The sequence below is a fragment of the Nerophis ophidion genome, linkage group LG24, assembly GCF_033978795.1.
Source record: "Nerophis ophidion isolate RoL-2023_Sa linkage group LG24, RoL_Noph_v1.0, whole genome shotgun sequence".
Classification (NCBI taxonomy): Eukaryota; Metazoa; Chordata; class Actinopteri; order Syngnathiformes; family Syngnathidae; genus Nerophis; species Nerophis ophidion.
This window is the reverse complement of record NC_084634.1, coordinates 15,608,103-15,634,398: the sequence shown is the minus strand read 5'-3', so window position 1 is coordinate 15,634,398 and position 26,296 is coordinate 15,608,103. Positions and strand designations below refer to the sequence as shown.

Here is a 26,296-nt window from a genome sequence, read left to right as displayed (position 1 = left end):
GAATCGGGTAGAAAGTGGTGCAAAATTTAGAACATTTTGGGCATTGTGGAACTTTGAATATGTCCGTTCATTTGAATAGAAATTTCCTGGAAATTTAGGAACATCAGGAAAATCTGAATTTTTAACATTTTGATATGAGCACAGGATCATTTGTTGTCCCAACTAAGAGGAATCCTTTGAAGGTGGAATGGTTGGAATTGGTTGAAAAATGTAGACTATGAAAACTTTCCAGTAAAAAGGTGAATTCCTGGAATTGGTTTTGGAGTGATTGTCCAAAGTGAGCAGAGCGTGTGGATGGTGGTACGGTTCAAATCGGATGAGAAATGTGGGATATGCAGAAGTTTGTGTTCAGTGTCATTTGGGAGAAATTCCTGGAAAACTGGGAATTTTGATAAAGGGAAACTTTTTGCCTTTGGGATTTCGGAAGAGTGAATGGTTGAAAGGTCCGAATCGGGTAAAAAGTGTTGCAAAATTTAGAAAATGTTGGGTATTGTGGAACTTTGAATATGTCCATTCATTTGAAAGGAAATTTCCTGGAAATTTGGGAAAATCAGGAAAAACAGAATTTTTTGAAATTTTGATATGAGCACATGATCATTTGTTGTCCCAACTAAGAGTAATCTTTTGAAGGTGGAATGGTTGGAATTGGTTGAAAAATGTAGACTATGGAAACTTTCCAGGAAGAGGTGAATTCCTGGAATCTTTTGGTAGTTTGATTGTCCAAAGTGTGTGGATGGTGTGGATGGTGGAACAGTTCAAATCAGATGAGAAATATGGGTTAGAAAATTAATTCTATATGGGGAAAAATGTTCCGGAACACCGTGAATTCCGGGTAATCTGGGGTAATTATTTTTTGGGGGGAGGAGCTCACGATTCCGGGTCGTTGCCTTGTATTTGTGTGCGAGAGCTTCACGGTCAGGGCAAAGATAAACGGAGAAAAAGCGCGAAAAGGGGCGTGTCTTACTGACCCCCCGCCCCCTATATGCCCGCCGCGTCCTCAAGGGGAGAGTCAATAAAAAACAATGCTTCCTCTCTGAGCCCGCTTTGAATCCTCGTTGGTCGGGGGGATCTTCTGCGCCACATTCTCTGCAGGGTTCGGGGTGGCCTGTCTTTGAAGTGTCACATTTCGCACCGACGGATGACAGCGACGCGTTTGTCCCAGTTTTGCCGAGAGCGGCGACAGAAGTCACCAGAATGCAAAACGTCACAGAGAGAAGAGTTTTGCGCAGGATGATTGTTGGCGGTTGTTGTTTTTGCCTTCTCAAGATGACATTGCTCCGCCTTTGCAGCTCTCTTACCTGCTTTGTACCCTCCCCTCTTTTATCTCTCGCCAAAAAGCCCACTGATGCTTGAAGGCACCAGACAGGTTTCCTTTGTGTGGAGAATGCAGCTTCACGCACTCCAGTCCACCTCCGCCTCTTTGAAATCCTCATTCCTTTTGGGGCTGACTTCATCAGATTGATGAAAGCATCCATACTCCATGTTTGTAGCGGGAACACATCAGGAGAGTGGGGTTTTCTGCAGGAATGGGAAAGTCAGAAATGAAGTAGCGCAAATTCCGGACTATGAGTCACTTTTTTCCTACGCTTTAAACCCTGCAGCCTATGCAGGGTTTACTTGGGGGAGAAAAAACAACAACAAAAAACAGGCAAACGCTGAATAGGTGTTATTGTTGGTGTTATGGCGCCATCTTTTGGACGAGTTTGCTTACTGCAAGTGCTGCATGTAGCCCTTCTGTTTAGACTGCGCTTTCGACCGGAAGTACAAGTGCAATTCCGTTTTCTCGTAGTCCAGTGTTTGTACTCTCATAGATTCATCATTCCAAGCATGTTTGTAAGTTTTGCAATATATTTAAAAATTAGTACCTATTTGTGAGCATTAGCTATTATGCGAACACCTTTTCGGATGTCTGGGTTAGTGTTAACTTACAATGACATTTTTTTTTTTTGTATCGTTTCAGTTTCGTAAATTCACCAAAACGTCACCGTGGAGTTAGTGAGTCTGTTTAGCTGATTGGAGAGCTAGCTTCTGCAGCTAGTGGCGCTGTCACGCCAAATTTCTTCTCTCTACAAACCCCCCCCCCCCCCCCCCCCCCCCATTTACTTCCGGGGTCATGATTAATACAGACGTTTTGTTAACGCTATATTATAAAAATATAACGCTATATAACGCTATATTATAAAAATACAGACATTTTGTTAACGCTATATTATAAAAAAATTTAAAAAACAATTTACAAACACAAGCTATGGGATGACATAAGAGGAAACGTGACCCCGGAAGTAAATGCGTCATCCCATAGCTTGTGTTTATAAATTGTTTTTAAAAATGTTTTATAATATAGCGTGATCAAAACGTCTGTATTTTTATAATATAGCGTTATATTTTTATAATATAGCGTTATATTTTTATAATATAGCGTTAACAAAACGTCCGTATTAATCATGACCCCGGAAGTAAATGGGGGGGGGAGGTTTTTGTAGGGGGCAAGAAATTTGGCGTGACAGTTCCATGACGATGTCTTCTGTTTTGTTTGATCATCCGTTTTACTGCCGTGTTACAGACACCGTTTGGAAACAATAAAAAAAATGTCTAAATAAACACTTGCAGAATATATATATATACTGTATATATATATATATATATATATATATATATATATATATATATATATATATATATATATATATATATATATATATATATATATATATATATATATAATATATAAAAACGTGTCCTGGGCATGACGTTAATGTGCATCTGGCAGTGAAGGCTCCTCTATGGGGTCTTGGGGCACTAGGATGTTAACCCCTTTACTACTGTAACCCCAGGTGGCCCTTGGCAAAGGCCTAGTACCTGACTGCCCCCTAGCCAGGGATACGGTGAAGCCCTCTACGGCAGAGCAGGCAGAAGACGGGAGTTTTAAGAACTACCCCAATGACTGTGATGGCGGGAGAAGGCTGCAGCAGAAAAGGGTCCCCAGTCATCTTGGACTCCATGCCACTGGACCCTGACCCGATTCTGTCAAGTGGTGACTGTCTGTGCACCAGTTTCCCCACGTTTAACAAAGTCACTCACAGGCATCCTCCATAGAGGGATACACCCCAACCTGGAGGATCGTCATACTCGTTCGAGTGACCGCCGATGATGATATATATAACACATTTCTGAAAGTGTTCCAGGCAGCCACTAGGGTGGCGCTTTAGCCGCTGGTTGCTGACTGACGCACTAGACATTCCGAGCGCTCACAGAGAAGTGAGAACCCATCATTCATTCACTCCACATTCACACATTGGTGGTGGTGAGCTACATTCGTAGCCACCACAAATACTCATACACACGGCCACTTTTCCCCACCGGGCCACGCCGTCCCTATGGAGCAATCCTTCCTAGTCTAAGGGTTAAATCAAGGGTAAAATTTCCCAAACACACATGTGGTTTTATTTGTGCGCAAATCTGATGCCATATTTCAACTTCAGTCTGATTTTCTATATTTCAAGATCCCACTCTGGGAGTTTCAATAGCGCTGCGTGCTCTCCTGTTCCTCCAACAAATCAGCGACACAGAAGTTTGGCATATCTCGGCGTTCGTTCCAGCACAAACACTCCTGTGAACAATTTGGACTTCCCAAACACTGGCGAGCGGAGAACTGCTGCCCGGCAGCTCACATCATTATTAGCCCGGCTGCCGGCGCCGCTTGGCATCCCGAGCAAGAAGACGGGCACGGGTCCGCCTTGGCGGCGGGGAGAGTTATCCTCACAATCCTCTGCCTGCAATACTCCACCTGGGAAATAACGTTTTGAACACAGACTGATGGATCCCTGCAAGTTTTTCTGTAATTCAAACTTGAATCCCTCAAAGACTCAAACGTGTACGGTTTTCTAGAGTAACATGAGATTCATCATGCCCAAAAGTGTTGTACTATTTAATTTATTTACATTTTGTTTCCTTCCTAAAGAAAAAAAAAAAAAACTACAAACTTTCTTTAGTGTCTCGATCCGATACTGATATCACATATCAGTATCGGATGATATCGGCTTGCATGGAAACTGTCCGATACAAGCAGCCAGTTACAATCTAAATGTCCTCCAATAAGCACACAATGAATTCTATTCCAGTCAAGTCATTTACAAAAGTCTAGGTCAGGGGTCCCCAAACTACGAATCCGTCCCGCCCCGAAATCCCAAGTTAAAAAAAAAATAAATAAATCAAGCACACCTGTGAGGTGGAAACCATTTCAGGGGACTGCCTCTTGAAGCTCATCAAGAGAATGCCAAGAGTGTGCGAAAAAGCAATTGGAGCAACGCGTGGCTAAATTTAAAGATGTATAACAGAAATCAGAATATCAATCAATCAATCAGTCAATGTTTATTTATATAGCCCTAAATCACGAGTGTCTCAAAGGGCTGCACAAGCCACCAGCACATCCTCGACTCAGATCCCACATCAGGGCGAGGAAAACCTCAAAGAGAAACCTTGGAGAGAGAATATGAAACATGTTTTCAGTTATTTCACCTTTTTTTTTTAAGTACATAACTCCACATGTGTTTATTCTTAATGTTGATGCCTTCAGTGACAATCTACAATGTAAATAGTCATGAAAATAAAGAAAACACATGACTGAGAAGGTGTCCAAAATTTTGGATCTGGACTATATATATATATATATATATATATATATATATATATATATATATATATATATATATATATATATATATATATATATATATATATATATATATATATATATATATAGTCAAGGTTTCTCTGGTTTATACATTATTCAGTGCTCAATACCGGGATAGAGCGGAATATATGTTAGGCAAGGAATAAAACACAAAGACTATATCATCCCTACAAGCCTGTTTCGCAGGTTTACTATAAACACTGGCAGACTGAGAACTGCTGTTGAGGAGAAATACTACAGTCTATTTTCTATTATATAGAAATTACAATCGCCTGACGAGCAGGGAAACTTGCGAAACAGGCTTGTAGGGATGATCTAGCCTGTGTTTTTACTGACCTAACATATACACATATATATATATATATATATATATATATATATACATATATATATATATATATATGCCCCCCGCGTCAAAAATGTTGAGGACCCCTGGGCTAGGCCATAGGCTACGAGGCGCTAGCAGCTACACAGCCGCTAAGCACACAATAGCACACAAGCTAGACATGTGTGATTACAATTGAGCAACTTTGTTGTTGAAGTTTATTTCAAACGCGTTAACGTTCACACTTGCCGTCCATCTACTTCCGCTTATCTGGGATCGGGTCATGGGGGCAGCAGCCTAAGTAGAGAAGCCCAGACGTCGCTCTCTGCGGCTACTTTGATAAACATATTTTTCACATTTTCCATGTCCGAAAAGGAGTTGGAAGAGTTTATTTAATCCAAGCTCTTTTCTATTTTATAGCAGTCACTAACATGTTTGTTCATTTCCTGTTCTCGCCTCGTAACAGGATTTAAATCAATGAATAATAAATACAACGGCTATCATGAATAAGAAGTTAGGTAATTCATGGTTCACATATTGAGATGCATGATTTTATTTTTGATAAGGTTCAAAATGTTTATCAGGATTGTTCGTTCTTGCATTTTGTAAACAGTTTCCTACACTCATTGGTACTTTGATTTATTTGCTCGGTCCATTCCGTAATACGACTCCACTCACTGATATGCTGCTGAAGCTCTTAAGTGCTGTGCGTGCATACAAATGTTATGCATATTGCAGCGTGAAACAGCACATTTGTCAATATAAACAAGTACCAACAAAATCTTATTTTTTACTCGTACAAAGTAGTCTTAGGCAGAAATACATACTAGGACGTATCCAGTAACAAATATATCCTTATTATCCAACTTTCTGCGTTGTGATCTTTAATTAATCCTTAATGTGCGCCACTAGATGTCGCCATTTAAAAAAAAAATAAAAAATTAAATACCACCCCACTTCAACCTAAAGACAGCAAACGTTTATTCCAGACAGGAAATAATCGGTTTGTTTAGTTGTTATTAATTTTAATTTAAATAATGATAAATAGGTTAATGTTTTGTTTTTTGTTTGTTTGTTTTTCTTTAATCTGTCCTGTCCAGCCACTCAGACAAATCATATCGTTGATGTTGATGATCATATTTGCTGTACAGGTTTACCTGAGAAAATACAAGTGCGGGATACTTCTCTTGCTGCCTTATTTGTATTTGACTTCATCAAATGGATTTGTTTTTGTTTGGCGCAGCCGGACCGCAGCTGGAGGGGATAGAGCGACGAAAAAAATGAAGACAGAGGGGGAAATTGCAACATAAACAACACAAACATCAGCAAAGCGGACATGTACCGATATGATTGTAAAAAGTACAGCAAAGAAGCAGTTAGTGAAATAAATATTAATAACACATAAATGACTACGAAAAATATTGTGCTACAAATGGAACAAAAAAAATATTAATAGAAATCACACTATAATGAATAATAATAATGACCTCTATCAACAGGACTATATTAACCTTGTAGAGTGTTATAGTAAAAATAGGTTAAGCTGTATCAGTGTGCCGTGTTTTACCCGGTTCATGTTTTTACTTTTTCATTGGTATGGGGAATACATTATGGAACGGATTAAGCAAACAATGTACTAATATAATCCACTTCAAGAAACTCTGCAAACTTAAAGTGTGTACAGAGTACAAACAAGAAGAACCATGATAAAAATTCTGAATGTATTTCATCCTTCCAATAATTTTCTAGTTAACTAATTATTATTTATTTATTTTTGTCATTGCTTATGGAGTATATTGTGAATAAATTGAGAACAGTAAGTGAATAAGAGTTTTACCAACTGCTATGTAAAGGAAAAGGGGTAGGATTAAATAAGCTCTGCTTCGTCCTACTCCTTTTCGAACATGTGGAATAGAGAAACTGGAAATTACGATGCATCATGTTATATACATGCATGTGCCAAATAAACACAAACTCAACTCAACAATACAACTGCTTTAAATGCAACAATCCATATATGTAATGATAAGTTAAATTACAGACTAAAGCAGGTACATAAAGGGGGGAAAATACTGGAACTATATTCACCTTGTTGATTGTTATAGTAAAAATAGATCAAGCTTAATCAGTGTGTTGTGTTTCACCTGGTTCATGTTTTAATTTTTTCATGCTTATTATTGACTCATTTCACTTGATAAAATGTGTTTTAACAAGATACTACAAAGTTATACAAGATTTTATCGTTTCGGATCAATATATATATATATATATATATATATATATATATATATATATATATATATATGTATATATATATTGATCCGAAACGATCCATGCATTTTCAAAAACGTATATATATACATACACAGTAAATAAATATAACAAAATAAAATCTTGTATAACTAATAGGATAAAAAGTAAAATAATAGAATAAAATAATTAATATCAAGTAAAAGCCAAATAAAAAGTAAAAATAAAAATTATATATATATATATATATATATATATATATATATATATATATATATATATATATATATATATATATACTCATTTGATAAAATGTGTTTTAACAAGATGTTACAAAATGCATGGATCGTTTCGGATCAATACATATATATATATTTATATATATATATATATATATATATATATATATATATATATATATATGTATAGATCCGAAACAATCTATACATTTTGTAGCATCTTGTTAAAACACGTTATCAAGTGAAATGAGTCAATGGTAAGTATGAAAAAATTAAAACATGAATATATATATATATATATATATATATATATATATATATCTCAGCTACAATCGGGCGGAAGGCAGGGTACACCCTGGACAAGTCGCCACCTCATCGCAGGGCCAACACAGATAGACAACATTCACACTCACATTCACACACTAGGGCCAATTTAGTGTTGCCAATCAACCTATCCCCAGGTGCATGTCTTTGGAAGTGGGAGGAAGCCGGAGTACCCGGAGGGAACCCACGCATTCACGGGGAGAACATGCAAACTCCACACAGAAAGATCCCGAGCCTGGATTTGAACCCAGGACTGCTGGAACTTCGTATTGTGAGGCAGACGCACTAACCCCTCTGCCACTGAGATAGGCGCCAGCGCCCCCCGCGACCCCGAAAGGGAATAAGCAGTAGAAAATGGATGGGATGGATGGATATATATATATATATATATATATTTTTTTTTTTAATATTTTTATATATATATAATTTATATACATTTATATATATATGGTAACGGAAGTGAAAAATGTTTCTTATTTTATATTGATTAACTAAAATATCCTCTGATAAATCTAGCATGCTTTTAAGAGCTTTCTTCGGGACTAATTTAATTTAAAAAAAACTTTATGGAATAAAGCACATTTTTTTCCACTTTTGTCCCCCTTTTTAATCAACATGTGCCATTCAGTGTTGCTCCGCCAGAGCATACTATAGTCGGCGTTTAAATCCTTCCAATCCTTCCCATCCACATTCCTATTCGCGTCGTGTCCGTCATGCATGTGTCGTGACGACCACGCCTGACAAGTCCAACGTTTATTCCGCGGGAAAAAGCTAATAAAGCGCGCACACGTACGGAGCGAAAAGCACTCAAGTCATCAGCGCCATGCCTCACTCCACCCTTCAGGGGTGCAACAGTTGGAAATATGAATTATGAAGTAGGAGGTTGTAAAATGGAGACGAACCCCGGTGATTACACGGCTCACTATCCTGCAATTTGATACCTCTGTCTACTGTTTTATTGTCGTGTCGAGGACAACAAGCCCTAATGGTTCCTCCGCGAACAGGGGTCTTTTCAGGGGGTAATTACTCAGGTTTCATATTCCAAATTATTTGAAAAGGTATGACACATGTCAAACCGTTGATGGTAGTGGTGTATATAAACTAGGAGTGAATTGGTGAGTTGCAATTGATTAAGTAAGCAAAAAGATGAGATTACCGTATTTCCTTGAATAGCCACCAGGCATGTAATATGTGCCTGCCTTGAACTACTGCCGGGTCAAACTCGCTCCCCAAATTTATTACCGCATGCTTACTTTTACCGCCGGGTCAAATTTGTGATATCACGAGTGACGCTTCCCCTATCGTCAGTTTCAAAATGGCGGGGGGTTTTTATTTAGCTTTTACTATGTGTAAACCAGGGCTCTTGTTCCACAGCCATACAAATCACACTGATGGTCTTGATATAAAACAACTTTAACACTCTTACTAATATGTGCCACACTCCGTGAACCCACGCCAAACAAGAATAACAAACACATTTCGGGAGAGCATCGGCTCTGTAACCTTATAAACGCAAGATAAGAATTACCCAGAATGCAATGCATCCATGATTCATGGCTATGTTATACACCCAGCTAGCACAAAATTGTTAATATCAGTTTGTTCTGCAAAGAGGTAATCCCTAGAAGAGTACAGTTTATGGATAGGGACCCACAGTACAAATATACATCATATACACTATATTGCCAAAAGTATTTGGCCACCCATCCAAATGATCAGAATCAGGTGTCCTAATCACTTGGCCCATAGGTAGGGGAAATCAAGATCAAGCTCTTAGGCATGGAGACTGCGTCTACAAACATTTCTGAAAGAAAGTGCCGCTCTCACTGATTTCCAGTGTGGAACTGTCATAGGATGCCACCTGTGCAACAAATCCAGTCGTGAAATTTCCTCGCTCCTAAATATTCCAAAGTCAACTTATTATAAGAAAAGTGAAGAGTTTGGGAACAACAGCAACTCAGCCACCAAGTGGTAGGCCACGTAAACTGACAGAGAGGGGTTAGCGGATTCTATAGTGCAAAGTGCCTCAGAGCTCCAAACTTCATGTGACCTTCCAATTAGCCCACATACAGTACGCAGAGATTTTCATGGAATGGGTTTCCATGGCCGTGCAGCTGTATCTAAGCCATACATCCCAAAGTCCAATGCAAAGCGTGGGATGCAGTGGTGTAAAGCAGAATAATTTTTTAGAATTGATTTTTATTTTTTTATTTTTTTTATTAAATCAACATAATAAACACAATATACACTTACAATTACTGCACCCACCGAAAAAAACTCCCTTTTTCATGACAGAAAGTTACCTCTTAAAAATTTGCAATCTTATAAATACGGATGTCAAACTAATGTGACACTGCAGGTGAAGTTTCCTATAGTCCTGTTTTTTCTTGGGAATAAATTGTGGATACAAACAAGTGCGTAAACATCAATTAATGGCTGATGCATTCACATTTTATTTGAATTAGGAGCAACCAGCACTTAGGCTTGAAATAACAAGAGGAAGTTTTACTCTGATCTTTAAGAAAATACTTTTTACTGCCATCTAGTGTTTGGATCTCAGTGGTATCAAATGAGTAAAACAGCAATACAGTTTTGTTACTGTCTACTTTTTGCTGTTACACGCAACATATTCACATTGCTAAAATCACAATGGAGAAAGGTAAGCTTTAAAAAATAAAAATCACAAGAAAGAAAGGTGAGCTTTAAAAAAATAATACAAATAAAAAAAATAGAATTGTTGATGCAAATTCAGGCATGTTCAGCGGGAACAATCACAACAAAAGCCTCCAAAACCCTGCAGCGACTGAATACATGCATGGAACTATTCTTTAAACCAAGTGAAAAGGGACTAGCTTTGCGTGTATGGCTGCATGTTTACATCAAGATAATATGTGCCGTATGTTTCGGCCTATAGAGGGCACCAGTATATAAGCCACACCCACAAAATTTTAGAAGAAAAATATATGTTTGCATGTATTAGCCACACCAGACTATAATGTATATGTTGTGAAATGGGTTATTTACCCAGGAATATTCTGTAAATGTTTTTTTACATACCTTAATTTTTTCCAAACGGCCCCTGTAGCATGGCAGTAAAACGGCTGATCCAACAAAACATAAGTCTTCATCATGGACCCACCAGCTGCGGAAGCTAGCTCTCCAATCAGCTAAACAGACTCAATAACACCAAAATTTACAAAGCTGAAACAATACAAAAAGAATCCCGCTGGTAATTGATAATATAATGCAGACACTTGTGGATGTGTTAGCATATTATCTAATGCTAACGCCGCTGGAGTGATTACATTATGACAGCACAGACAATTATGCATGAAAACATACATTATGGGACTATTTGGTAAGTACAAACAGTTTTAGTTCTATTGTAAAACTTACAAACGTTTCTTTGAGTGATGAATGAGGAATCTATAAGAGCAAAAACGTTATGGAAGGCTAGAAGACTGAAAAAAATAGAAGAACTAAGTAAACTAACTGAAGTAAATAGGACACTCCAGCACTCACGAAGCCTGAGTTGGACCAATTAGCCATTATCAATATGTTTAAAGCAATTAGCCAGTTTTAACAGATGTGCACCCTAGCACATACTTGCCAACTTTGAGATCTCCGAATTCGGGAGATAGGGAGGGGGGTTTGAGGTGGGCGGGGGGTGTATATTGTAGCGTCCCGGAAGAGTTAGTGCTGCAAGGGGGTCTGGGTATTTCTTCTGTTGTGTTTGTTTGTGTTTGTCATTCTTGTTTGGTGTGGGTTCACAGTGTGGTGCATATTTTTGACAGTGTTAAAGTTGTTCATATGGCCACCCTCAGTGTGACCTGTATGGCTGTTGACCAAGTATGGCTTGCATTCACTTGTGCGTGTGTTAAAGCCGCACATATTATGTGACTGGGCTGGCACGCTGTTTGTATGGAGAAAATGCAGACGTGACGCAGAGTTGTGGAGGACGCTAAAGGCACGCCCCCAATATTGTTGTCCGGGTGGAAATCGGGCAAAATTCGGGAGAATGGTTGCCCCGGGAGATTTTCAGGAGGGTCACTGAAATTCGGGAGTCTCCCGGGAAAATCGGGAAGGTTGGCAAGTAGGCCCTAGCATCTGCTCAGCCTCCTTTTTACCACTTAGTGAGTTTGGAGGAGATGGGTGTCTCCGATCATGTCTTTTTTTTTTTTCCAAACTAATGCATTTTGTTCCATCCATGGCACAGGTTGAAACCAATTTCCATCCGCGTTCAGTCGGCGACTCGTGTCACACAAGGTCTCGGAGGACGGGGCACGGCTCTGTTTTGCAGACAGGTGTCCCGACCCCCGCGTCTGCTCGATGTGTGGTGGGTGGGTGGGTGGAGGGGGTCCCCTCTCGGCAAATAGAGGCCAAGACTTTAACTGAATCTTTCCTCCCGCTGTGAGAGTTATCCCTAACGGAGGCCGTTGCGGAAAAATCACGGCGCTCGCCCTGGCCGGCAGTAAACCAGCGCCAATTAGTGCTGGAGTAAAAGACAGGAACGCGTGCGGTGTGCCAAAGTGTTTGTCCTGCACATTTGGAAAGATGTATTTCATCCATCTCTCTTCTAGTACATCGGTCTTGCTCGGAGTCGCCGTAAAGGCCGGTTGGCAGTCAATCACCGGGTGGTTGCCGATTCGTTGATCGCTACTCTGCCACTCGCACGAATGGAGCATTCGTGAGTCTTAATAATCAGGAAGATGAAAGTCCCTCTCTGAGTGACCTGTTTGCCAGCGCCATCCTTTTGATCTTGGCTTTCCTCTTGGCTCTGAAGTACATGACATTCAAAATGTACTTGCGTTACTTTGAATGATGCTTGACAGGCATTGATCTTTGCTCATGTTTGTCCAGGAAGAGACTGAGCTCCAAATACTAAAGAGATGGTTTGATGTCCACAAATTATCACTCAACCTATCTTTTAGGTTTTACCATGAATTGATTAACGTGGACCCCGTCTTAAACAAGTTGAAAAACTTATTCGGGTGTTACCATTTAGTGGTCAATTGTACGGAATATGTACTGTACTATGCAATCTACTAATAAAAGTATCAATCAATCAATCAAAGGAACAGAAAAACATTAGTAAGTTATATAGAAATAAGCACTGTGAAAATATTTAATCATGACTAATCACATTTTGTCCATAGCTAACTCACAATTAATCATGAATAATCACAAACATATTTGTATCTTTAAGTGTACTTGTTAAAATATTTTAGTACTTGATGTATGCTAACATTAGCATGTTACTGTAGCATTTTAAACACAAGTCAGAGTAATATATTTTGCACTTGAAGCATTAGCATGATAGTTTAGTTAACCCAATTTAACAGGTAATTAGCAGCTTATATTTTGGTATTTCACGAATGCAAACTGTAAACATGTTATTGTTTGCATAATACTTTTTGTGCTCATTTTTTCGTTACTTGACGCTATCTGGTCAGCGTGCTAACCATTGGCATTTCAGTTTGGCTTTGTCTCTTTAGCAGTAACACGATATTTCGTCCAATATTGCATTTTCAAATTATTTCAAATATTGTACTGGCTTTGAAGGTGAAAACTTTCCAAATAGACCCGCATGTTTTGGTTTGTAATAATAATAATAATTATGATAATAGATTTAATTTGTAAATACAATTTTCATTAAACAAACAACCTCAAGGTGCATTTAAAAAACAACAACACGAGAACTTCAAATTGCTGCCCCCAACGAGTAAAATAAAAAAATAAAAAAACTAGAACAGCCTAATAGCTGGAACTAGCACACATACAGTATATGTAGAAAAAGGCTTTTTAAAAAAAGGGGGGTTCAAGCCTATTTTTAAATGCATCCACAGTCTGTGGTGCCCTCACGTGGTCAGGGAGAGTGTTCCACAGACTGGGAGCGGCGGAGCAGAAAGACCAGTCTCCTATAGTTCGGAGCTTTTTCCATGGAGGTTAGAGGAGGTTAGCCTGTCCGGAGCGGAGTGTCGTGTGGAGGATTTTTTTTGGGCAACGCTGGTTTAGACCCACAGCAACATATATTAGTGGAGATCATCAGATTCGATAGATGGCAACTTGTTAGCCTTGCGGAATGCCGCCAATGATTGTGCGAGCTTGACAGAGGATAGTATGATTTTGTATTGAATTTGGGAAACCCTCATTTGGCAGGCCAAACAGGTCAAATTTGGCCCCAGGGTCCCACTTAGGGCACCCCTGTTCTAGATGAAACGTTTGTTGCTAGAAACACAATGAGAGAAGTGGAGGGTTGTGTGTGTCTGTCGAGCACAATTACGACATATACTTATTTGAAATCATTATAACAAGACATCTGTTAATTGGAATAATTGTTGTGCTGGTGTATCGGCAAAATCGGAAGTTGCTGGTAGCCGTTCAAGGAATCCCTAAACTGCCACAAATGATTGATAGGAAGAGCAGAGCTGTCGGCACTCACACTATTGATTTTGAAGTAAATCGCAAACTGGACAACATCTCGGAGACGCTTTACGCTCTGCAAATCGAAATAATGATCAATTAGACAGCCAGAGCAGACTACTAGGGCAGTTACCCATTGGAATTTGTCTGATCGCCCTAACCAAACAATCTTTATGTGCAATTCGGCTCCCTGTGCACTGGCCTTGGCAAGGTCAAGCTGTAAACACACCCAGTGAGACCATAGCAGCCAACGATTCTCTGGGTCCCCTCCCCCTTCCTTCAAGGACACCGGAGATGTATTTGTTTCTGTTGGACTAGGTCTCGGACGCCTCCATAGCAACCAGTGGTGTTGTCGCAATGTACCTCTGCAGAATGAGGCAAACGTTGGTGACTTCCAGGCTCCTTAATTGACTACTACTACACGGAGACTACGTTTACAATGCAGGCCAAAGTGGCCCAAATCTGATTTTTTCACAATCAGATTTTTTAAACTGCAAGTAAAATGTGATCTTTATCAGACTCGAATATAATGCACACGGACCCCAGTGTGGCCCCAAAGGGGCCTCAACGTCACTTGCATGCGCAGTTCAATGAAGTAAAAACAAAAAAAGTTGACTGGATTCCATAAATGAACAAGCAAGTTGCTACTTATATATACTTCATATGTGTGGGGAAAATCACAAGACTACTTCATCTCTACAGAACGGTTTCATGAGGGGTTCCCTCAATCATCAGGAGATTGAGGGAAATCTCCTGATGATTGAGGGAACCCCTCATGAAACCGTTCTGTAGAGATGAAGTAGTCTTGTGATTTTTCCCACACATACATATTGCGCTCTACCACCGTATCGAGCACTATTCTCTGGATAATCCAATCAAGACATTATATATATATATATATATATATATATATATATATATATATATATATATATATATAAAAACAAGGATGGGGGCGAGGTCACCAATTTGTAAGCAAATTGTCAAACAGTTTTAGAACAACACTTCTCAACGAGCTATTGCAAGGAATTTGGGGATTTTAGCATCTACGGTCCGTAAAATCATCAAAATGTTCAGAGAATCTGGATAAATCACTGCACGTAAGCGATGATATTACGAACCTTTGACCCCTCAAAAACCGACATCAGACATAAATGATTCCCTGGCGCGGCACCACTGCTGCCCACTGCTCCCCAAACTTCCCAGGAGGTGATTAAGGGGATGGGTCAAATGCAAAGGACAAATTTCACTACACCTAGTGTGTGTGTGACAATCATTGGTACTTTAACTTAACTTAACTTAAGGATATAACCACATGGGCTCAGGAACACTTCATAAAACCACTGTCAGTAACTACAGTTGGTCGCTACATCTGTAAGTGCAAGTTAAAGCTCTACTATGCAAAGTGAAAGCCATTTATCAACAACACCCAGGAACGCCGCCGGCTTCGCTGGGCCAGAGCTCATCTAAGATGGACTGATGCAAAGTGAAAAAGTGTTCTGTGGTCTGACGAGTTCACATTTCAAATTATGTTTGGAAACTGTGGACGTGGTGTCCTCCGGAACAAAGAGGAATATAACCATCCGGATTGTTATAGGCGCAAAGTTCAAAAGCCAGCATCTGTGATGGTATGGGGGTGTATTAGTGCCCAAGGCATGGGTAACTTACACATCTGTGAAGGCACCATTAATGCTGGAAGGTACATACAGGTTTTGAAACAACATATGTTGTCATCCAAGCAACGTTATCATGGACGCCCCTGCTTATTTCAGCAAAACAATGCCAAGCCACATGTTACAACAGCGTTGCTTTGTAGTAAAAGACTGCGGGTACTTTCCTGGCCCGCCTGCAGTCCAGACATGTCTCCCATCGAAAATGTGTGGCACATTATGAAGCGTAAAATACGACAACAAGACCCCGGACTGTTGAACAACTTAAGCTGTACATCAAGCAAGAATGGTAAAGAATTCCACTTTCAAAGCTTCAACAATTAGTTTCCTCAGTTCCCAAACGTTTATTGAGTGTTGTTAAAACAAAATGTGATGTAACACAGTGGTGAACATGCCCTTTCCCAACTACTTTGGCACGTGTTGCAGCTATGAAATTCAAAGTTAATTATTATTTGCAAAAAAAAAAAACCAAAGTTTATGAGTTTGAACGTCAAATATCTTGTCTTTGTAGTGCATTCAACTGAATATGGGTTGAAAAAGATTTGCAAATCATTGTATTCCGTTTATATTTACATCTGACACAATTTCCCAACTCTTATGGAAGCGGGGTTTGTATATATATGTGTGTATATATGTGTGTGTATATATATATATATATGTGTGTGTATATATATATATATATATATATATATATATATATATATATATATATATATGTGTGTGTATATATAATTTTATATATATATATATATATATATATACATGTGTGTATATATGTGTGTGTGTGTATGTATATGTATATATATATATATATATATATATATATACATACATATATATAGCCCAATTTGCCCCCGGCCAAATTGTTTTCACCCATTGCGGCCCCCGTGTTAAAACCTTTGGGGACCCCTGTTCTAATCACTCCCTAAAACAGGAAGAATGTTCAAATTCCCGATTCTTCGAGGTTTACCCGACACGTGAAACATGACAAATTGTGGGATTACACTATCCACTTTAGCTTCCTAATGGCGATAAAGAGTTAAACAGAACGGCTGCTGTTGAGTAGAAGAACGCCGCCTGAGCAGTAAGGGAAGTCGCCACATTTTCGTAGATCTGGGATCACGTGATCGCCCACTCTGATTGTGTGATCGTCTCCCACGCTTGAGCATAACGATGTGCATTTGTGTCGCCTGTGAGCGTCTCTGCACTTGTGTGTGGGGGTGTGTGTGTGTGGGTGTGTGTGCGAGTCCCAGGCCATACATTGTCCTCCGGAAACACGAAGCAAATCTCCTCCATGTGATAATTGGCTCCCCCGGGGGTGCTCGTATGTATCTCTGCTGCTCGTCATCGTCGTCCCCTCCAGGAAAAAAAAAAAAATACTCGGGCGTGTGTTGGATGCGATAGCCGAAGTCCGCCTTAACTCTTTTGGCAAGAAGAAATTTGAGGCAACCTGACAGTGCGAGGTACAGATCCTGCACGCTGTTATGCTTCCGGCCTTAGATGCTTCGCCATGCAGGAAAGGTGCTATTCTGAGCCGAAAGTAAACATCTGCTTCCATTACAACAACAGTTGAGAGCCTACACTCGCGTGTTTGCATGCTACTGTCGTTTAAGGCGAGGACGTTCCTCTCCCGCCAGAGTTTCTGACACCTGAGGATTGCAAAGTCCCGACCTGTTTGCGTGTCTGCGGGCAAACCGCCGCACTCGTCTGGTGGTTTCCGGCCTCTCGCCGGCTCCTGCATATGTCCGTTTGTCGGCGCGGTCTCCCGGGTGCCACGCACCGCGGAGCAGACTGTCGGCGGCTCGACGGGGGTGAGAGGCGGACAGCTGGGCGGCCATCACAAGGCAGGAGCAGATGTTTGTGGTTGACTCGGAAAAGAGCGCAAGTGATTGTTAGGCAGAGGATGACGAGATAAAAGCACTTTCCACCGCCATCTCTATTTAGGGTACGTTAACACCGGAGCCATCTGGTAAAAAAAAAAAAAGAAAAAATGGAGCTTTTTATTACTTTCCTTTCTTTCCAGTTATGACTGATGTGTCGCACGTACACAAATTTTTGTAATTAGCTCATTTTTAAAATGATACTTTACCATCAAAAACAATGAATATTATTCAACACACACTAGGGTTGTCCTAATACCCATATTTTGTTACCGGTACCAAAATGTGTTTCGATAATTTTTGGTACTTTTTGATCCTTTTCTAAATAGAGGCGACCGCAAAAAATTTGCAATATTGGCTTTTTTTTAACTTATAGTTAAAGTACCAATGATTGTCACACACATACTAGATGTGGCGAAATTATTCTCTGCATTTGACCCATCACCCTTGATCACCCCCTGGGAGGTAAGGAGAGCAGTGGGCAGTAGCGGTGCCGCGCCCGGGAATCATTTATGGTGATTTAACCCCTAATTCCAACCCGTAATGCTGAGTGCCAAGCAGGGAGGTAATGAGTCCCATTTTTATAGTCTTTGGTATGACTCGGCTGGGATTTGACCTCACGACCTTCCGATCTCAGGGCGGATACTCTAACCACTAGGCCACTGAGTCTAATCTCAGTCTGCATTAAACATGTTTCTTATTGCAATTTTCTCCTTAAATAAAATAGTGAACATACTAGACAACTTGTCTTTTAGTAGTAAGTAAACAAAGGCTACTAATTTACCTGCTGACGTACTGTATGCAGTAACATATTGTGTCATTTATCATTCTATTATTTTGTCAGAATTATTAAGGACAAGCGGTAGAAAATGAAATATTTATCTACTTGTTCATTTACTGCTTACTTTCTGTTTCAACATGTTCTATCTACACTTCTATTAAAATGTAATAATCACTCTGTTGATTGGATGCTTTACATTAGTTTTGGATGATACCACAAATTTAGGTATCAATCTGATACCAAGTATTTACAGGATCAGACATTGGTCATATTCAAAGTCCTCATGTGTCCTGAGTTTATAAACATAAAATAAATTAAAAAAAAATAAAAATGAAAGCAGATGTTGTGATGCTTTTTAATAAATACAGTTTTGGTCAATTGACTTAGTCGTGATTTAACTGTCTGCATGAAAGTTAAACAAAATGAGCATATATCAATGCAGTATGAACAAGAATCTTTTAATGTAGACACATAGAATCATCATACTGCTGTGATAATATGCATCAGGTTTCAATTCAAGGCTAAGGCAAAATATCGAGATATATAACATGTATCGTGACACGGCCTAAAAATATCGAGATTTTAAAAAAAAAGGCCATATCGCCCAGCCCTACTTTGATGTTTACCTCTTACACACACATTTATGTGTGCTATGACTATGAGGTTTTTTTTCCTCCTTGGCCTCAGTCTGGACCCCCTCTCCAGGGGCCCAGGCTTAGACTGAATATTAGACTGATTCTGAGTCTTTTTGGGCACTGTGGACGTAACAATCTGTTGCTGAAGGAGCTTCGCGGGGTGAAGGCGTTCGGACAACACATCCTTTCGCCAACCACCTCCCCCCATGGCGTCTTTTAATCCGTCGGTTAAGTCAGTTCCTGTCTCCAGCCCAGTGCATAGAACACTGCAAAAACCACCGGAGTGTCATGAGAAAATGTGTTTGACTGGCACCCCCCGAAGGACTCCTCTTCACAAAAGGACTTTCTTGCATAGGGCCTTTGAGTTACAAGTCCACTTCAGTTTATTGTTGAGGTGAGCACACGGGTATTTAAAAGTGTCCTCTGTCTCTTATAAATAGCTTCTCTGCTTTTGTCGGTGGGGCCGGTGGCTTCCCGGCATCTGTCGGCCACACGCAGCCTCGTTTAATCTCGCGTCGAGTCTCTCGCAAGTTTGCCCGACGCCTTTCATCTTTCCGTAATCTCCTGCCCAAATATAGACTGGCGGCTGAGCGGTAGGGCTCAAGGATTCAACACTTTGCGCGTTTGATGTGCCTTCCATCAGCCATCGGGAGATGGAAGTAACTACAGTGCTAAAAGCAAAAAAAGGGATATTTCTATAGAGAGTGTGGCTTTAATCAAACATTGGGCTGACGTCGGAACCAAAAAAAAAAGTTCTAGTTAGAGTCAACTCCCCTTATAGAAGGTTCCAGGAGCTTGTTTAATGTAGCACATAACAGGGCTGTCAAACTCATTTTAGATTGGGGGCCACATGGTGTCAGGTTCAAACACTGATGACATCTATTAAAACAGACCAGAAGCAAGGAATCTTGCGGAGACAGAGTTTAAAAAAATTCTCAATTGAGGAAAGACGTTATTTGGGCTAAACTCTAGTTACAGATCCAAACTTCGCTCTCCGGTCTAGCCCACGCGCTTCCTCTATTTATTTGGGAGGTCCCTATTTACATCACTGAAGCTGTCGCTGAGGGAATGGGGTTAATCTCGATAGCTCCAGTTAGACACTATATATGATTATACAAGAAATGCAAATGTGTTGACACTGGTGATATCGCCTTGTCTCTGCTCTGTCTGTGTTACGGCGGTGTTCGGCCTCCGCAGTCAGCAGGCCGTTCCTGGACACAGACACTGATACGAGACTGGCTTGCAATCTTTTGGATTGCCAGCTTTGCACAGACAAAGAAAAATACACCTTCAGCACAATTGACAATAATTATAACAAGGGCCCTTCAGCATATAGTTGTGCGATACTATATACATAATTATTCTAACACATGGAAAAAAATATTCTCCCAAGTGGGCCGGACTGGTAAAATCACGGCATGATAACTTAGAAATAAGAACAACTAAGAATTGTTTTCTTTGTTTAGAAATACAACAAACATCCTGAAAATGTAAGAAGAAATAATATTGTTTTTTACACTTACATGTTGCGGTTAATAGTATTCTTTCTTTATTTGTCGTTATTTATATTTTCAAAACAAATTATGTGATGAAGTGAAGTGAATTACTTTTATATAGCGCTTTTCTCTAGTGAGTCAAAGCGCTTTACATTGTGAAACCCAATACCTAAGTTACTATTTTTCAAACCACTGTGGGTGGAACTGGGAGCAGTGGGTAAAGTGTCTTGCCCAAGGACACAACGCTAGTGACTGGGATGGCAGAAGCGGGGATAGAACCTGGAACCCTAAAGTTGCTGGCACGGCCACTATACCAACCAAGCTATACCGCCCCAATATATATGTGATAATGTGCATCAGTCAACTCATTGATGGTGTTGGATTAATTGGATTGAATCAAGGTAGAAAAATATCAAAATCAAATTACAGGATGTTATTTATGTAGTTTTGATCATGTTCCTCAACTGATGTACTAACATTGTTTATTTTTTACATATGTAGCATCCTCTACAAAGACACAAAGAATTGCTATTGCGACATCCAGTGGACACATTTAGAACAGCAGTTTCTTTCATTAAAACATTTCAAGTTAAATTCTATCCTTAGCAAACTCATCCAGCGGACCAGATAAAAACTGTCCGCGGGCCTGTTCTGGTCCTCGGGCCGTACGTTTGACACCCCTGTCTTATATGATCGCCATGTGGTCTGAGGTGTGTTTTCAGAAAACTACTTTCCTAAATTTATTATAGCTATTTGTCACTTTACCAAAAATCGGAAGACTGGGGAAAGTAATGAAAGCAAAAAGAAAAGCACCTTCAAACATCTGGCATATGCAGTTGAGAGACATTTCAAGGGAGCAGAATGTGTGTGTGTGTGTGTGTGTGTGTGTGTGTCTTTAGAAGGCGGTGCCTGTTGCTAAGTGACATGTGACAGAACAGCATGAGCTCTGCTGTGGCCGTTAGCTTAGCAGCGTGTTTCGATCTTTGTGTACAAACGGTGTATTGTAGGATTGCATGCTGTACTCTTCAATTGTTGATTTGTTATGCATTATTCCCTCGTAGTAGTAACCGATGTGTTGTTTGCTGTGGGATGTTGCCTTCTCCTGTTGGATATCAAGTTCAGTTCTGTGGTGCTGCTTGTTGCTTTCGTTAGTAAAATGTTAATGAAAACTACAACTAAGATGCACATTACAATCAAACATCTGGTGCGCTTTAAGTGCAACACTTACAGTATTAACACTTTTTAGGTCGCAACAAAAGCAGAAACAGCAACGACTGAACTGACTAGGCAACACGCCATTAACTATACACTACTTCCATCTAATGTCTTGGAATTGTAACTGTAATTAAGACTCAGAAGTGTGATCATAAAACGATACATAAAAACCGGACATCAGATCATTTTTTAAATGTTGCAATAAAAAATGTTGAATTTTTAATAAAAAACTAAACAATTTTATAAACACACACTAAAGTACAGAAAACTGGTACCGTTGAATACCGATTTCCATTCCTAGGTTCTTGAAATGTGTACATTATTAGTTCAAATATGAACAGTACTCATCCTTAATTGCAGCCGGAGTTGTTTTTTTTGTTTAGTTTTTTTACAAAGTGTTTACTTGTTTTTTGGGTCAAAATAACCTCTGCCTCCTCCCCTATGTTTCCTTGTTATTCCTTGTTCCTTCTTGTTGGCGGTTCTCCTTCTTCTTACAATTTTGTTGGATCAAGTTTGGGCTGGTAATGTGTTGTGCACATTAAAAACTAAAACTGCTCAATGCCTGATTTCTATCTTGACGTGTGGGGGTCTGTAAAAAATAAAAAAATATATTTGTGTACACCAGTCGTATGGTTTGAATATGTTAATTCAATTAGGTTGAACTAAAAATGTATCTACATGATTTAGATTTTGATTCCCCTTTCCTGTCCTTGTGTTTCCACAGCTGGCACCACCTACATCTTCGGTAAAGGAGGGGGTCTGATCACGTACACCTGGCCCAATAACGAAAGGCCCAGCACTCGGACCGACCGGCTGGCGGTGGGCTTCAGCACCACCATCAAGGACGGCATCCTGGTCCGCATTGACAGCGCTCCGCGCCTGGGAGACTACATCATGCTCCACATCGTGAGTACCCACGTTGCTGACTAGGAACCGTTTTCATTCGTGGGAAATCACTGCTGGCAATGTGCGCGTGGTTTGCGTTGCAGCTGTGCATTGGAAAGTTGGATAACACATATTCAAATTGTTCATGATGTGTATGTTACCATGTCAACAAATAGACGGTTAGGTCTAAATCAGGCTAAGTTTTGGCCATAGGCAGAATTTTTAAGATTTTTCAACCCAACTCCCCCACTTACACAATTTTCAACACTTTTCACAATTGTTTTTGCTTATATCAAACCTGACTTTACTGGTGCAGGTTTTGTACTAAAACAAACTACAGGCGCACTGGTATACGTACTTGCCAACTTTGAGACCTCCGATTTTGGGAGGTCTCAAGGTTTAAACACACATAACACTCATCTACTCATCGTTGAGTTAAGGGTTGAATTCTCCATCCTTGTTTTTCTAACCATATGCATGTACAGTAGATGGCAGTATTCAAATCAAATCAAATCAATTTTATTTATAAAGCACATTTAACATTTACCACAGGGGTAGCCAAAGTGCTGTACAATGGACAGGTTAAAAGATAATACGAGGACCGAGCAAACAACACAACACAAACAGAAAATTATAAAAAATAAATAAATAAAACATAAAAACAGGTTCACAGCAGGTGTATAATGGGGTGCCATTGCAGGATGGATATCACTTAGTGTTAAAAGCCAAGGAACAAAAGTATGTTTTTAAGAGAGATTTAAAAACAGGAAGAGAGGAGGCTTGTCTAACACTCAGAGGTAGGTCGTTCCAGAGCTTGGGAGTATTGTCCTGTTTAAGAGTGTCACAACATTGCTGTTTATGGCAGATGAACTGCTTTACGGTAGACAAAAACGGACTGCTGTTGTTGTGTGTTGTTACCGCTCTGGGAGGACGTTAATGAAACTGCCTAACAATAAACCCACGTAAGAAACCAACAACTCGCCCTCGCTCGTTCTACAGTTATAACGTCATTGGGCAGACACGCTGTTTATATTGTGGGAAAGCGGACGTGAAAACAGGCTGTCGACAACGTCACTCAGGTCCGCATGGAGCTGGAGGGAGCGTCGCCTCCATTTCTGCCTGAATTTCGCGAGATTTTCGGGAGAAAATTTGTCCCAGGAGGTTTTCGGGAGAGGCGCTGAATTTCGGGAGTCTCCCAAAAAATTGGGGAGGGTTGGCAAGTATGCTGGTATATAAGCTGCACCTATTAAATTGTAGAAACAAAAATCAACATATTAGCCGCACCGGACTATAAGTCGCAGATATATACATTGTGAAATCACTTATTAGTACAATGATTTTGTAAATTTTTATTTACATACCTTAATTGTTCCCAAACGTTGTCTGTAACAAGGCAGTAAAACTGCTGCTCAAACAAAACATAAGTAATCGTCATGGACCCACAAGCTGGGCCAGTTAGCTCTCCAATCAGTTAAATGGACTCAATAATTCCACAGTTAATAATAATACAGACACTGTAAATGTGTTGGCTAATGCTAACGACCCTAGCTTCATGACATTATGATAGCACGTACAAATATGCATGAAAACACACATGGACACATGGAACGGTTAAGTAAGTGTAAACAGTTTTAGTTATATTTTAAAGCTTACAAATGTTGATTGAAGTAAGGAATGAGGAATCCATACGAGTACAAACGCTATGGATGCCTCAAAGACTAAATGGTACTCCAGTAAAAAAAAAAAAAAAAAAAAAGCATTTTGGGTAAATGGGAAAACAATCCTTGTATTAGCCGCAGCGGACTATAAGCCACGGATATATAAGTTGTTAAATGAGTTATTTCCACACCTTAATTGTGGTCTGTAACAAGGCAGTAAAATGGGTGATTAAACAAAACAGAAGTCATCGTCATGGACCCACGAGCTGCGCAAGGTAGTTCTCCAATCAGCTAAACAGACTCAATAATTCCACAGTTAATAATAATAATACTAACAGACACTCGTAAATATGTTTGCGTGTTAGCTAATGCTAACAACAGTAGCTTCATGATATGATGAAAGCACTTAAAAATATGCATGAAAACACTCCCACATACATCACACATGGGACGATTTAGTAAGTGTAAACAGTTGTAGTTATATTGTAAAACTTACAAATGTTGATTGAAGTGAGGAATGAGGAATCCATACGAGTAGAAACGCTAAAGATGGCTCAAAGACTGAATGGCACTCCAGTTGAAAAAAAAAAAAGCATTTTGGGTAAACGGGAAAAAAAATCCTTATATTAGCTGCAGGAAACTATAAGCCACAGATATATAAGTTGTCAAATGAGTTATTTACACAAATATTTAGTAAATTTTTATTTACATACCTTTATTGGGGTCTGTAACAAGGCAGTAAAATGGGTGATTAAACAAAACAGAAGTCATTGTCATGGACCCACTAGCTGCGCAAGGTAGCTCTCCAATCAGCTAAACAGACTCAATAACTTCACAGTGACATTTTGGCGAATTTACTGAGGAATTTGTAAAACTGAAACAATTCCAAAATAATGTCATTGTAAGTTAATAATACTAACACAGACACTCGTAAACGTGTTAGCATGTTAGCTAATGCTAAGAACGCTAGCTTAATGACAATGTGATAGCGTATACAAATATGCATGAAAGCACTCCTACAGACACCATACATGGGACAGTTTAGTACGTATACACAGTTTTAGCTGTATTGTAAAACTTAGAAATGTCGATTGAAGTGAGGAATGAGGAATCCATACGAGTAGAAACGCTATGGATGGCTCAAAGTCCGAACGGCACTCCGGTTAAAAAAAAATCAATAAAAAGCACTTTGGATAAACGGAAGGACACTGCAACACTTGTAATGAAAAGATGATGCCATAGCACAAAAAATAAAACATCCCCTGAGTGTTTTTTTCTTTTTTTTCTTTCTAAATAGTTTCTATTATAGCCGACAACAAAGAAAAATCCATATATAGGTAGCACCGTTTTAAAAGCCTTAGAGTTCAAAGTGTAGGAAAAAAAAAGTAGCGGTGTATAGGCCGGGATTTATGGTAATGGGAAACACATGTTTACATACATTATTTTCCATGTATTCTCTAAGTTGTCAACCCTTTGAGAATACACTGGTTTCGTCGGGGTGGTTACAGCACAGATTGGCAAAGCCGTTAGCAGAGGGAGTGGAATTGTAGATTATGATTGTTTATGGTTAAGGCAAGCGAACACATTCCAATGATTTGTGAGCTTTAATTGCCAATTCTGGCTCTCAATTTGACTATACTTACGCCTTGCAGAGTGGAAAGCTTCGCCGAGATGTTATTTAATTTGTGATGCAGTTCAAAAACTGCCAAAGTTAATGAAAATCTAAAACTAATATTTGTGTGTTAAACTTGTGTTTTATTAGCATTGTATGCTTACTTCTCACATGTGGGCTCTCTATCTGGGAAATGTTTGTGGTTTTGTG

At 39.5% G+C, this 26,296-nt stretch overlaps 1 protein-coding gene across 14 annotated transcripts in view; it reads left to right on the top strand.

Annotated features, from left to right (window-relative positions):
- The window catches only part of nrxn3b (neurexin 3b), a 799,837-nt gene that overhangs the window by 525,385 nt on the left and 248,156 nt on the right, over positions 1 to 26,296 (top strand). For all 14 annotated transcript variants that reach the window (XM_061886827.1, XM_061886825.1, XM_061886819.1 and 11 more), the window contains one exon: positions 22,656 to 22,837. In XM_061886827.1, coding sequence (XP_061742811.1) covers positions 22,656 to 22,837 — 182 coding nt within the window. The remainder of the gene's footprint in view (positions 1 to 22,655; positions 22,838 to 26,296) is intronic.